The sequence below is a fragment of the Anabas testudineus genome, chromosome 13 (assembly GCF_900324465.2).
Source record: "Anabas testudineus chromosome 13, fAnaTes1.2, whole genome shotgun sequence".
In the NCBI taxonomy this organism is placed as follows: domain Eukaryota; kingdom Metazoa; phylum Chordata; class Actinopteri; order Anabantiformes; family Anabantidae; genus Anabas; species Anabas testudineus.
The window spans coordinates 5,999,254-6,013,933 of NC_046622.1; the positions used below are offsets into that span (position 1 = coordinate 5,999,254).

Consider the following 14,680-nt stretch of genomic DNA (forward strand, 5'->3'; position numbering starts at 1 on the left):
TTGAAACAGTGTGGTTCAGATGAGTCAGATAGCTGCTCTATTATTCTTGTCCACGATATACTATACACTGCACATTTCTATATACATAAGATGTTGGGTGTGAACCAAGAATCTTATTAAATTCTGCGACACTGTCCCTTCATACATTAAAAATCCACCATCTATACAGAGATCATCTTAACCCATTAAAATGTTTGTTGATTCTGCCGTCAGCCTGCACAGATGCCTTTCTAGCTGGATTTGGTTCCTCCTGACCCAGTGGTTACACAGATTCAAGTCCAGTCATATTAATATTCATTATATGCCCCCTAACAAGGTCAGCAGGGCCTGATTTAGCCAACAAGTCGTCTGGCTTCCTGGTCCATCAGACAATCGTCTGCCACATGCCGTCTGGAAAATTCCCCCATTTTCTGGTGAAATTTATGAAGGCGGCAGTGTGCCTCTCTCCTCCCAGCAACCTCTATGATCCCATTCTCCTCTGGTGGATTGCTTGCCTAATGGGCACTGACAGATGGGGCTGAAAATAGCAAGCCTGGCTCCACTGCCCCAAAAACCCACAGTAGTTGGCCAAAATGCTGCTGCTTTCCCATCTCCTAACTTCATGCTGCTCATCTCCTCATTTCTTCTTTTCCTCTTTAAATTAGACCTTCATATTTGGCACGTCGCCTTTTCCTCATTTCTTTTCTTTCTTTCACCTTTTGTCTGAATGGAAGTTGATTAAGTATGCTCACTCTTGCATCTCATAATAGAGAGTTCACACTGCAGCAGGCATTGTGTTAAACCTGTGTAGGCAGCCACTGATTTCCTTTCATGGGACTTAATGTATGATTTATGACTTAAGGCATATACAACTTTTCATTTCAGAAAGAACAATGCATATCCTAGTTCATGAATACCATCTCCAACCCCAGTCTCTGTTTGTTTCCACAGTGCAATTAGTAGAGCTCATGAATAAATCATAGGTGAGCGAGTGGAATGCAGGCAGGGAAATCCTGCTGTTTTACTGAATGAGCTCTCGGTTGAAACTGGTAACAAAGACACTTAAAGCTGCAATAAGCAACTTAAGCTAGTGGTAGCATGAGACTCAAAATCAATCCAGCCTCCCTCTCCCTCGCACTTCAGGTAGTCTTCATTATGACATTACAATAAATGTTAATGCTTCAAATTGTACTAATCAAGCAGAAGTCTCTGAAGTGCAGGCTGTGCTGTTCAACGAGTGGGTCGCAGGTGGCTTCAATGGCACCTCTCCACATTAAGCCAAGTTTTGAAGCATATTTCTATTTAAAAAATATTCAGTAAGGTTAAATATTATATCTTTAACATTAACTTATATTAGAAACAGATGTTAACACCTGTGCTGGTTGGCGAGTTGATCTCTTGACGCATGCTGCGGCCTGACTGGCTGCCTTTCCTGGAAGTCTCACGTTGCGGCTCCAGGATGTCGCGGTATTTGGACACCATGAGGACAGAGATGAAGTAGACCACAGCTAAAGCCAGGAACTGGGCTTGCTTGCTGTCATCCTGTGGAGAAGATTCACAACATGTTTATGTCACAATGCATTCAAATGATCTCACGTCAAACAATTATCTGCTACTGCTTGCAATGGTTTTCTCACGGCAAGTACGGTATACTGCACCTTGCTTAGACCAAGAAAACTCATTCAACTGCAACAGTTTTATTAATATACATTTAATGCTTGCTTTTTTGTTTGTTTTTAACAGACAGCAGCTCAGTCGACAAGAGCACCTTCGGTGTTTCACCTGTTGACTGAAAGGTGTTACACGGCACACCGGTTTGTCCCTGTACCTGTAGCCAAGTCTATGTGACATGCATGTGGCAGCATAGACACACACATAGACCAACACTCACCACATCACGAAACACCACAGCGCGCAGTCGATTGATGTCCACATCCTGCAGAAGGCGATCAGGGTCCTTGATGGGAGACAGGTTACTAGGGACAGTCTCTATAGCTGTCTAAAGCAGAAAAACAACATCATTTGACATTCTACACTTTTCAGTACATTCTCATTTAAATTTAAGGTTTTTTACATATATTTAGAGATAAACAAATATGGAGTGGAAAATCTGCTGATATAGAAGATATAAATTATGCAGAAGAACTGATTTAGTATCACAGGTGAGATCACATCAAACCTATGGAGGTGAGGATAAGTTATGACATCCCATCCTACCTTGCTGGTCACAGCACTCTGCAGGATCTCCTGAGTTTTGTTGTTGTTAAGAATGGAAGACTTATTTCCTCTGTCCCTGTGTCTCTCTCTGCACTCCAGACAGTTCCTAACAGCCACACAGCACACTGCACGCACACAGCATGGGATGGAAATGGAAATTAAATGTTCATAACATGCATGACCTCTTTAAAACTAATCAGTTATCTCTGACGATTATTTGTTCCAGGCTGTCGGGACAGAGACTGGGAGCAAAATCAGCAGCCAGACCGATTTCACACTGAAGGCGGTGATGAGAAATTTGGAAGTTTGCAACAAGGACACACTGAAGTCTGAAGGCTATTTACCATACCCCAGAGCACAACTTGGAGTCAACAAACCAGAAAACACAGGCTTGCACAGAGACCCGGAGGCAAAGAACAGACACAGATGCCCTCACACACAAACAACAACAACAGACAAAAAGGGACAAACATCTCTATGACCTCTTTATTTATTATAAAATAATTCTACTAAAAAACAATTCAATAAAATTGACCTTTTAGGATTTCTGACTTCAGCAGTTGTCTATTTTGCTTTTGGATTTAATTAATCAAGTATCTATTTTGTACACAGACACATTTAAACACACAAGGGCAGAGAGAGCCTCATGGAGTCCTGTGCAACACATCAATGACAGACACAAAAGGCTAGTATTTGCAAAGAGTACCTGATTGTACTGCAAATTATTCTCTCTGCTTGTTATGAATTCTAAAATAACAATACTGCCATATTTCTATGCTGGAAACTGCAGCAAACCCTTGTACATCCTCCAATGCCTTATACAATTAGCAAAGGACCCTTAAGTTAATTAGCTTTGCTGATCAAACAGAGGATTTTCAGGGATTAGGCAAATTATTAGAGTGTGTTAAGAAAATAGCATTACAGCATTTTCTAGCTCATCAATTTCCGAGTGTATCTGGCACAGGATGCATTTTACCTCTCAAATCCCCACATAAAGACCCACATGTAATTGTTTTACTCCTCCACTGCACTGACTGACATTCACAGTCAACTTACAATCATGATCTTACCAAGTCTGAGGCACTGACGCATCAGCCCCCCAGAGGACATGTTCTTCTCGGCCTCAATCTCACTAAAGTTGAGGGAGCTCGAGAACACCAACACGTCTACCATAACCATGAGGCGGGACAGGAAAGTGATAGCAGTCTCTGAAGACATGCCCTGTGTTGCCTCGATGTTTTCTAACTCCGTCTTGCAGAATCAACAAGGAAACAAAGGAAAAAACAGTCACATAAAATAAAAGCAGACATTTTTTCTGTCACATTTTGATGCAACTTTTTAACAAAAACGTGCAATAAAATATGAAAAGAGGGACAAAGCATAGGTATAAACACAGCGATGCTCAATTTTAGAAAGAGAGACTCTGTGGTAAGTCATGAAGAGTACAGCTGCATGGGTCACTATCATGATATAAATTCCAATTCCACCAATATGCTATTTTGTTAAAACTGTTTTGGGTTTGATTGAAACTCTCAAGCACTTTTTGTTAGCTCTCTTTTCTTTAGTGTTAAAACCTGGAGAGCTTTTTTCTTCAATGGAAAATATTAGAAAATGATGCTATCTGCACATTAAATCTGTTTAAAATGTATCGAGCACAAATGTCAGTATGACAGTAAGACAGTATGAAACTGAGAGAAATTAAAATAGCATAAATACCAACCTTAACACACTTGACACGCATAGACAAAATAAACAAAAGAAAAATGATTAAAAATCTATTTCAATTCAAGAGTGCAAATTAAATGCGATTATTAACAGTGAGTAAACATTAATGAATCATGGATGTTTGTTCATTACAAACAGTGGAATCGTACCAAACAAGTCTTCAACATAACTGAATCAGAGTGAAGCCGAGCAAATAAAGATTTCTCAAACAATAAGGACAAACAAAAGTATATTGACTGTTGTAAATAGCAGTTATAATAAACTACCACTAGATGGCATTATTCCCTATTCAGTGAAGACGGTGCACTTACGGAAGGAGAGGTGGCTGCAGACAGAAGGGGCAAAATCCCTCCACAGGCTATAATGATGTTATCTGCCATTTGTGAGATGAGGTGGATAGTGTTGTGGACAAAAATTATGTTCTCATTACTGTTTACAAAGTCCATGACCGATTTGGTTGAGTGGCTGTAGAGAAAGGTGAGATTTAAAGAAAAAGGTTATTCTAAGCACATTATCTAAATGATATAAATCACAGCACAACCACTCCAGCTGTGCTCATCCTCCCTCTGCCTCTCTTAAATGTACATAAAGCACTTCACACACCTTCTCCAGACATGGATGTCACTCTCCAGTGCAAACAGCAGGTCAGTGAGCAGCCTCTGGTGCATGGCGGACCATTTGAACTCTGGGATGCGGAACATGGTGGTGCGCGGGCCGGGGCTGAACTGATGCCGCTGTTCCTCTGTCATGGGCAACCCCCTGAACCCCAGGTCCACACGTATGTCCCTCTCCATTTGAGTGGCTAGGCGACCATGCATGCTCTGATGGGAAACCAATTAATCAATAAAACAAATGATTTTGGCATCACTAATAAAATCACCAACCAATAAGAGATTTTGTATATTGTCTAGATGCAAATCCTGTTCCTTTGTCAAGATTGATAGTGCACTCTTAATGAGATATAATACTGCTGTCATACTATTCACTATGAATGATGAATTGCCAGATTAAAGTGAGTCCTTGGATAACCTCTTCCTGCCTGCAGGTAAAGAAAAAAGGCAGCAAGTGCAATGCAACCTCTAAACATAAGATGAATGAGTCAGCTAGGTGCTGCAAAAAAGCCTGTTTAAAAAACAGCAGCCATGAATTGAACATGAGCAATTATGCAACAGGAGATAAAGGTTTAAAAATAAATCCTGCATTCAATTGGCCCTCTACCAGTGACCTAGTCTAGGCAAAAGAGCGTGACCTCTGAGAAAAAGCACAGCAATGAACAAATCCCAGGCGGGTGTTACTGAATAATGCTTTGTCTATTTCTAACCTCCTACTGGCTCATCCAACTATTCCGGCAGCCCAGTTTCCCGAGTCTCAGAGGTATGTAGCCTGATGTGCACCAGGCCATCTTGTCCCCATTACAAGCAAAGTTGGGGAAGAGAATGATCCCTATGGGTCTGTTAATACAGAACTACTCACTAAGGCCAACACATCATGACATTGGCAAACCGTGCCCCCCCTCTCTTGTTATGTTATCCAGCATTTATGATAACCTACTGCATTTCCATCAGGCATAGAGTGAAATCAGTTAACCTTTCTGATGAGTGTAACAAAGAGTTCACTGAATAATACAGTACAATAATAATAATAATAATTAACTGTAAGAAGATTTCACTTTCACAAACCTGTGTAGTGGCTGTGGTCTGAATCTTCTTTATTTCCTTGTCTTTGCCATCATCTGATCTCTCTGTGTCAGAATTGTGGCTCGCTGTATCCGCTGCACCACTGGTTTTACCAGCCGAGGGGTCACCTCCGGATACTGCTGTAGCTGTAGTCTCAGTGACCTCTGGGCTTTTGGAGGAGGTCTCGGCCTCAGTACCAGCCACAGAGCTGATGCTCTCTAGGGCTGCCTGCAGTTCAAACTCGTCCTTCTCCATGATACAGGGTAAGGAGCCAAGTTCAGTGGTGCCTGTAATGTGAGTTAGAAGGCCCAGTTCACCGCTGGCCCTGGTTTGCACTGGAGGCTCTGGGATAGGCAGGGTCAGAGGCTCAGCTGGACTGAGATCAGGCAGGAGTTTGTCCTCCAGACTTCCTGTCACCTTGCCAAATAGGAAGCTGTTGCTGTTAAGGATGCTGTCCTTATCATCATCCAGAGTAATGAGAGGGGGTGTGTTTTCGTCATCCATATTGCTCTTTGGCAACAACACTCTGCTGACATTACTGTTCAGCTTTTCTACAGCGGCGCAGTAAACGTTATCCAACAGTGAATCCACCTCCACCAGTGCTCCATTCTCAGATACTCCCAGACTTTCAGAGGACAAGTCCATATCATCCAGCTTAACCTCTGTAGCCTCCACTTTTTCAGCCTTGATGTCCACCAGAAGGTCATGAACGTCGACTCTCACGCCATCAGCTGTACCCTCCGTTCCTCTGAGACCCTCTTCAGGCTCCTTCCCTTCGGTCAGAAGGTTGCGCGAGTCAGCACTTTCATAGTCCGTCTCACTCTCTGGAGTGTGGGAGCTGTCATCCACTTCTCTGATCTCAATTGTGCCCTTGATGCCAGAAGACTGAGCAGACAAACCAGAGATGGTGCTAACTAAACCCTTCTTCCCTTTCTTAATATTCTCCTCCTCCTGACGCTGGTACTCTTCATACATTTTAGCCAAGTACTCTTTATGCGCCTCATATGTCACCTGTAAAAAGGGCAATGTGACATGATGTTAGCCACATAATGGTGATGCAAAGAAATGTGAAGATCCATTTAGAAGATTAACAGTTAAGACACAACAGATAAAAAATGTCTCCCTTAACAGTAGAGGTCAGTGTTTCCCCTTTGTTACAGTAGAGCACAGTACTCACCTTAGAGTGAGCTATAGAGAGCGTGTCCACCCACACACGCCATCCTCCCCACTCATACCTGATGGCATGGTAGAGCAGAATACGAAATATGTTGTACACCATCTCAGTGATCTTCTGTTCGTCAGAATTTTTAGGGTTGATGTAGCCAAGAGAAAACATCCAGTCCTGCCACACAGAGCACTGAAGCAGACACCTGTAACACACACATCACCACGAGGTCAACAAACTAAATCTGCTTTATCCAATAAAACTCTGATCCTCTATTGCTCAGCGAGTTTTTTTGATAAAAGAAATCATTTAAAATTAAAAATTGTTTAAATGAATTGTCTTTCTGCTTCTCTTTGTCTCAAAAGCGCCTATCAGTGCAGTTTTATTATTTTATTCTTCACATCACAGTTTTGCTCATTAGTCCATCCATATATAGATTTTTTAATATATATGGCAGCAGAATTTCACAAAACAAAATCACGGCCAAGATATACAGTAGAAGGGGCAGCAAGTAAAACCAATTAAACAGTTTGACTAGACAAAGCATTTTACTGCCTATTTAATTTGGGCTAATTATGATGATGATTTAGGTCAATGGCTTCCTAAGACCTAGAATTTAATTGCAATATGTATGTGTCTGTGTGTGAATCGAAAGAAGCTAGTTTTGTGAGTGTGCAACTCTCCTGAACTCTCACAGAAACATCTGCTGGAGAACGCGTGCATATATAATGATGATTGAACATTGATTCGTAAATTGGTAAGTTAATTGATAGAGTGGTTGAGTAAAAAGCAGTTGAAGTTATGCTCACCGTCTGTTCTCTCGGCTGTTGCTGAATAGTTTGATCATGTCTGAAAGGAAGAGTCGCCGCACCTCCATCAGCTCAGTGCTGGGGGTAGAGTTCTTCAATAAGGTTGCCACCACCTTGAGAATCACTGATATCACATGCACAAGAACACATGATATCATATTGTTAATGTTAGCAGAGAAACTAATTGTTTAAGTAGAATCAAACTTGATGCAACAGATAAGACGCTTACTTGGGTTCTGAATCTTAACAGTGGAATCGGGCTCTGAATGAGGTTTGTGAACTACCTGTGTGCACACCTGCTCAGTCAGAATCTGGTGTGGGAAGTAGTGAAAATACATCAGTCACACGTTCTGTGCACAGAGACAACAATGGGGCTGCACTGTTGGAACATTTGAGAAGAAAATGTTTGGTACCTCGTATAGAGTGTTGTAGATCGTCACCGTCACAGTGTTTGTGTGCAGCATGAGCCTCTCTCCCAGGAGAGTAAAGAGACTGTGCGTGTGCATGATCTCCACCTTCCTCCTGTGGATAAACACAAGCACACACACACACACACACACAGACATAATGGTAAAATGGCTTGTTTAGAGCTCCCTAAGCCACTGGAAGGATCAGTGAGTGCCGTCAGCTTGTTTCCCTATTCTCACCCACAGAGAGCTAGGCTCCGGAGACAAGTGTCAGGAACCCGCTGTCATAAATTGAGGGAATTTCGTTGGAGGTGTATAGGATAACGAAGTTAGCCTGTCACTAGGAATGGCTCCCAGATACAACAGAGGCATACCACAGGTGAATGGGTTCAACAGTGACAAACTACTTCTGCATACAGCGTAAGGACTGCTGTCACAAGTTCCAATGCTGCTCTATTCTGCTGCCAGTGCCTTAAAAGATGAGGTGGGACTTTCCTAATCAGTCAACATTTTTTTTTTTTTTTTTTTTGCATTTTGCAGAGGCTGGCAAATTGGCGACTTAGAAGAAGAGTGGTGTTCCTTGCAGCTGAAAAAATATAGGAATTTAAGAGAAAAAGGGTAAACTGAAGTGGAAATTCTACACGTCAGCTCAGTCAGCAGTGTACAAGCCCTGCTCGTTGTACTTTCCTGAGTGTAAATCCAGACAAAGTCAGTCTCTTTTTCCCTGAATACAGTTAAATATTGTAATAACATTACAATGAAGGCACATTGGTTAAAAAAACAGCTATTTATATAGAACTCATTTAATAATAAGGTTGTCAGAAATAAGGTAATCATGGAGCAATAAGCAAATTCAGTCCTGAAAATAAAAACTGACATGTTATATTCACTGTTTTTTATTGTCTTAAAGTTTATGATTATGTGTTGAATAAATATAATTATAATCAAAGAAGTATGAGCCAAACTTATGTCATGTCTGTGCTCTTTCATGCTTCTTTTTGTCCTTTTTTAATTTTCCTCCACCGCATCAGTGAACTACTAAATATAAAATGACAAATTCAATTATCAAAAACTCATAACTTCAACAAAGCACTGAAGAAACATGTTAAATTATTTATGAGCTACACTGGAGCTCATAGTGTACTAGCATTGTGCTTTAAAATGTATGAAAGCTATTAAGGTGAGGGGTGAAAGCAGGCTTTCATGAAGCACTCATGTCTCTTGAGGATATGGGCCTTTCACTTGCGCCTAGAGCAGTCTATGCCTACTCTTTCACTCCATTCCACAGGCACCAGTAACAGCACAACACCTGGTGCTCCCCCTCACTGTGAGCACAGCACAACCCCCACATCTCCCCCATCCATCCCTGTATCCCGCATGTTGAATCATAGTCTCTCCACCCGCAGGCCCTCTCTCTCTCCTCCCCATGTGCAGCACATAGAGGATATGCCGACATCCTAGTGGGTACTTTATAATTTATTTCCCTCCGTGGGACATTGACTTGGACCTCTTCCACCTTTCTCTTATGTAAATTAATGGTTTTAGGGCACGATGCCAGAAATTCAGGTGTTCTAGAAAGAAATGCACCCTAATTTGCAAAACTGGCATGTAGTCAAGAATTTCTGGCTCTTCTAATTGTACACTTTTTCAAAGGAAGGACAGGAACAGATGAATCATCTCTCTGAGGGTGAAGCTTGATTTATGATTTTTCTCTTTCAGTGAGTGAAAATGGACACAATAAGGTTAAAAATAGCAAAACAACATGCAGGTTGGCTGGAAAATTGATTTCTTCAAATTTTCTTCCTTTCAACAACACTTCAGTATGTGCACTTATCAATGTGCATCACAGCTATTGGAATAGGTTACTTACTTGTGGCCCAAGTGCTTGAGGAAGTACCCAAGGACTTTTAGGGATTGTACTCGAATGCTTTCACTCTTAGAGGCCATGAGCTTGTAGATTACCCTGGAGCAGACAAAAGCAGTGAAAGCTGGAAACAGCACATGATCTTGATGGAATAAAATATAAAACACTGATGAGAAGGCCCTGATCTGGTTAGGGGACCGAGTGAATTTACATTAGCATTAAACAGATGTCTCAATGAAAGCAGCAGCCTTTTACTTATAACTCACAAACTGTGCCACATTTTACAGGATCACATGGGGTAAATTTGATTATCTGTGTTACAGTGTAAAATTAATACTGTTTTTTTTTTCACCAAACACATAACTAATGTATTTAAAATTATTCAGGCTTATTTTATTTTATTTTATGAAGTAAAGTTGCGCCTTCCCCTGAGGGCCTTACCGTATTCCATTTCTCTGGTCAAAGGCAGGGATCATGGAGGCTGGATGCTCAGACATGAGGGCTACCACTAACTGCAACACATCATGCAGATTTTCATCCTGCAGATGAAACAGTCAATATGAGTGACTCATTTCCTCCAAATCATTTCATGTACAAATTTCCTTTGCTCTGAGGGCTGCTCTGTATATTGTACTCTGTGTGTTGTGCATAGCGACATTGGCTCAATGTGGGTCAAAACCTTTCCTGGCTTTAAAGGAGGTCAAATCGAATTTGATTGGGTGTCGTCAACAATTTAAGAAATGGTTTCTACATGGTCCATTTGGTGTTTCACATATTTTTTTTATTTCAGTAGAAATGTTTTTGGGTTCTTATGGGTTAATTTTTATCTATTTAGTTAAACAAAGTTGATTTTGTGATATGAATTTGATGGTATTTTGATATTTATCAATACTGTTTCATTCTGTGACACTTCTGATGAGGTTTAACAATAGTATGCTTAGTTTTTATTGATATTAAATGTGGGAGAGCAGGCTAATATCTTCCTGTGAAGATAAATGTCCATCTTGTACACAAGCGGGTTATTCTAAATTTTTTTCATTTTATGTACTAATCTCTCAAGGAAACACAGACCCTACATCATTTCCTGAATCTTCATTTGCCAGTTACATAAACAAATCAAAAGAGAAAGACAAAGAGAAACAGAGAGCGAGATAAAAAAGGGATGCAAGTGAAAATAGTGTTTTTCTTCCTTGTTTAGATTAATGACTGCAACTGCAGGAAGGACATAATATATATGGCAATTATACCCCCTGTAGAATACACCTGAGCCTGTGACCCACCTTACAGGAGAACAGAGGGGTAGTTTTTGGCCATTGCACAATGAAAAAAGTTCATTGGCAATCAAAAAGATGAACTCATCATAAAACAGAAAACATTTTCTTGGTCTAGTTGCAATTCTGAACGTGTGCACTAAAGTGGCACACTAACACACTGAGAGAAGTCACTTGGGGCAACTACAGACTGTCATGTACCTCATGCATTGTTAACAAATAGTTCAGGATGCTCTGCAGCTCATCCTCCTTCACGCCTCTGTCCTGAAAGAATACAAAAAATGAAAGTGTAAAAGATTTAATGATGTACACTGCATTATGAATGTACTGTGTGTCAGTCAATATTATACTATTTAAAAGAAGGTACTAGACATTACTAGGGGAACTGCATCTCTGGTAAAGTCCTAAGCAGAACTGTGGCTCCACAGAGGACTGTTTTGGCTCTATTCCTGTACACACTGTACACAGCAGGCTTCAAGTACAATTGCCACCTTCAGAAGTACTCTGGCAATACTGCAATTGTTCCATGTATCAGGAATGGACAGGAAGAGGAGTACAGAGGAATGATATATTCCTTCAGTGACTGGAGTCACAAAAACTGTCTCATATAGAAGACCTCTAAAACCAAGGAGAAGGTCTAAATCCTCTTCTTCATGCAGTCAGCATTTGTGGCGCAAACATTGAAGTGGTGCCATCCTACAAATATCTAGATGTGCACCTGGACAATAAGATAAACTGGTCACTTCACACAGATGTGCAATATAAAAAAAGGCAGAGACGTCTTTTCCTCCTGAGATGCCTTAGGTCATGAAGACATCTGCAGGAAGATGCGCCAAACGTTTTATCAAACTACAGCAGCAAGTGTGATGTTTTATGCTGCCTCCAAAGCAAACTGCAGCATAAACCATCACACTGCCGTAGAATTAAAGGCGAAGTGGCTGGACAAACTGGTACAAAGAGCCTGCATAATATGGAGATCCTTCATTCCCACAGCCATCAAGCTCTACAACACCCTAGCCTACTTTACTATCTGTCTTTTTTACAAGACTATCTGAATTTACCTGAACTTTTTATAGTTTGAATGTCCCTTTTTATTGAGCTGACATTGGGTGTGTAATTGATGTACCAATGTATTTAAGTTTCTGCAACCACGTTTGCTTAGAAAGAGTGACCTGGTGATAACAATTCCATGTTTGTTCCACCTTAAAGCATTTGAAAAAGTACCTGTAATTACCAGTGATAGACTGCCAGGCACAAAGATGATGCCTTAAATAGGCTAAACAAACAAAAAGATTTAAGTTCAACTTCAAAGGCTAAAAGCCACATTTGGTATTTTAAATGACTCAAAGGACTAAATACATTTCAACACAGTACAGTTGGTTTTATTCCAAGCACACCTTTTGGAATAATCATATAGAGAAAGAAAAAATAGGACTGAATATATTTTTGTTATTATTGCCAGGGAGGACTGGCAGACCGTTTTAAAGGATAACACAAGGAGAGTCGACAATCTCCATATTTTTTCGGCACATCTTAAAATCAAGCTGTGTGAGAGGCTGCGAGGCATGAAGACAGGTGGGATATACCTTCAGGATGAGTTGCTTGAGGAAGAGAAGCATGAATGCCCGCAGAGAAATGATTTCTTTCTGGGTCGGCCTTGGACCATCTGTAGTTTGAGAGAGAGTGTGAGAAGTGATAAAACAGAGGAAATGAGTAGTAGAAGCAAATAAGATATCTTTTTGTTTTTGTTTTTAAGTCCCGTCAATCTTTTCAGTGTCATTTTTATTCATGGTTTATTTTCACCATCTAAAATGCCTTTGATGTTTTTTCACTGATAATGAATTGTTTCTCTCACTGATGTTGTGTGTTCTCCTCCTTTGAGTGACAATAAAAGTAGATGAAACAGGGACATTTTCAAAAGTTATATTCAGTTGTCACTGTCGTGTGTGTTGATTTACGGTATTCACCTTGAATGCATCCAGCAATGATGTTACCAGGTTCAGCCAACAGTATATTAACATTAACTAGACCATAGGTTTCAAAATAGTTACTCTACATCCAAAATCTGTGTAGTTTTAGTCACAACAAAGCACCCAGGCAGGAAGCCCAAGGTCACCAAACTCACACCTGTCCCCAACACTGGCTAATAACTAATTAAAACTGCCCATAAACCCTCTCCCAGTATAAGATCACTTTGATGCTCTAGGCTTAGCTTAGATACAATTCATCACTTTCAGAAACCTGATTCAACATGTGACGGACCGAATGCTGTCAGCAGGTGTATGTATGCTGTGCAAATAAAGACGAATGAGAAAATATGACACAAGCCATTGATTTACTGTCGCAGCACGGAGCTGCTTCTGCTGCAGCAGCTGCTGCTATACTGGTTTGGTTGGCAGAAGAATTATTTTTGTCATGGTCAGATCCTATTTAACATGTTGAGCTCTATTCTTTTTATCCTTTAAGATCAAGTGTTTGCACCTACACTGAGCCACATGTTAATGGATTGTAGCAACAGGCAATAGAACAAGGAAACTTTCAGTGAGACACACCAGAAATCAGGATATGGCACATTGTGTATTTCTATCCAAATCCGCTTCAGCTTAGCAGCATTCTGAATGTAGAACAGAGACTGCATTTTGGCAGTAAAACCTGGCATTTACTAATTCATTTTGTATTTCTCCCATGTATGAACACACAGACAAAATCTTCCTTATTTTCAGAGGTATTAAATCACAATGTCACTGTGCCAAATACAACAGGGAAAACTGGTCACTTCCACTGCTTTTCTTTTCCTCTCTGCTCTGATAAACCCCAACCTCCACCTTGGCTGGACACATGTTCATTTGAAATAAGGACAGCGACATTGATGACAGATACATCGGCAACTGACCATCCGGCTTCTTCAACAGCCAGTCAATGTAATCAATGACGAGGCTCCCTGAGGTTGCAGGAGGACAGCATGTGCTGCTGCATCCCGACACTGATTAATAGAGTGAGAGAGGAAAACCCAGTGCAAGGAGATACCCCGACATGGAAGGGATGATAAGAACATTATTACCACAGCTACTGCATCCAAGTTATTCACAACCAATTATGCTTCACAGCTCTGCGCAGCTCTTGTTTCGCATTCACAGATTGCTTTACTTCCTGCATCCCAAGGGCATGAGGAGAAAGAGTTTATTGAAAAACGATTTATGTCCATGTGATTAATGCAGGAATCTTATTGCAGCTTATAAGTGATGATAATAAAGTCACATCATACATAATACCATGTCTCCTTTATTCAAACTTTTAAATAAAAACAAGAATAATTAAATTTTCACTCACTAAATTCTTTTAATAAACAAAAAGACTAATAATACCCTCTAATGAAACAGCATTTTAATTAGAGTAGCAATAATTCTTTGTCAGAATCCAAGTTGCAACCAATATTTGTTTTTCCCATTAAACCTGCTTTGGTTAGAGCATCTGAATTGCTGTATGTTAACTATGAAGTACAATGGTCAAACAGCAGGAAATAAACAATGCAAGTGAACTGGTGAGGTCCCACCCTTGCTCTCTCTC

At 40.5% G+C, this 14,680-nt stretch overlaps 1 protein-coding gene across 6 annotated transcripts in view; it reads right to left on the bottom strand.

The window, feature by feature from the left end:
• LOC113173007 (neurobeachin-like) overlaps positions 1-14,680 on the bottom strand; it is a 174,735-nt gene that overhangs the window by 94,645 nt on the left and 65,410 nt on the right. For 2 of the 6 annotated variants that reach the window (XM_026376252.1, XM_026376270.1), the window contains exons 14-29: positions 12,700-12,779; positions 11,315-11,377; positions 10,284-10,381; positions 9,849-9,941; positions 7,985-8,093; positions 7,801-7,882; positions 7,572-7,695; positions 6,775-6,967; positions 5,601-6,608; positions 4,525-4,742; positions 4,233-4,386; positions 3,917-3,925; positions 3,267-3,447; positions 2,197-2,321; positions 1,871-1,936; positions 1,353-1,521 (exon numbers count right to left, since the gene is read on the bottom strand). In XM_026376252.1, coding sequence (XP_026232037.1) covers positions 1,353-1,521; positions 1,871-1,936; positions 2,197-2,321; positions 3,267-3,447; positions 3,917-3,925; positions 4,233-4,386; positions 4,525-4,742; positions 5,601-6,608; positions 6,775-6,967; positions 7,572-7,695; positions 7,801-7,882; positions 7,985-8,093; positions 9,849-9,941; positions 10,284-10,381; positions 11,315-11,377; positions 12,700-12,779 — 2,772 coding nt within the window. Of the gene's footprint in view, positions 1-1,352; positions 1,522-1,870; positions 1,979-2,196; positions 2,322-3,266; positions 3,448-3,916; positions 3,926-4,232; positions 4,387-4,524; positions 4,743-5,600; positions 6,609-6,774; positions 6,968-7,571; positions 7,696-7,800; positions 7,883-7,984; positions 8,094-9,848; positions 9,942-10,283; positions 10,382-11,314; positions 11,378-12,699; positions 12,780-14,680 lie in introns of all 6 variants that reach the window. The other 4 variants (XM_026376242.1, XM_026376225.1, XM_026376260.1 and 1 more) reach the window with 2 other exon arrangements.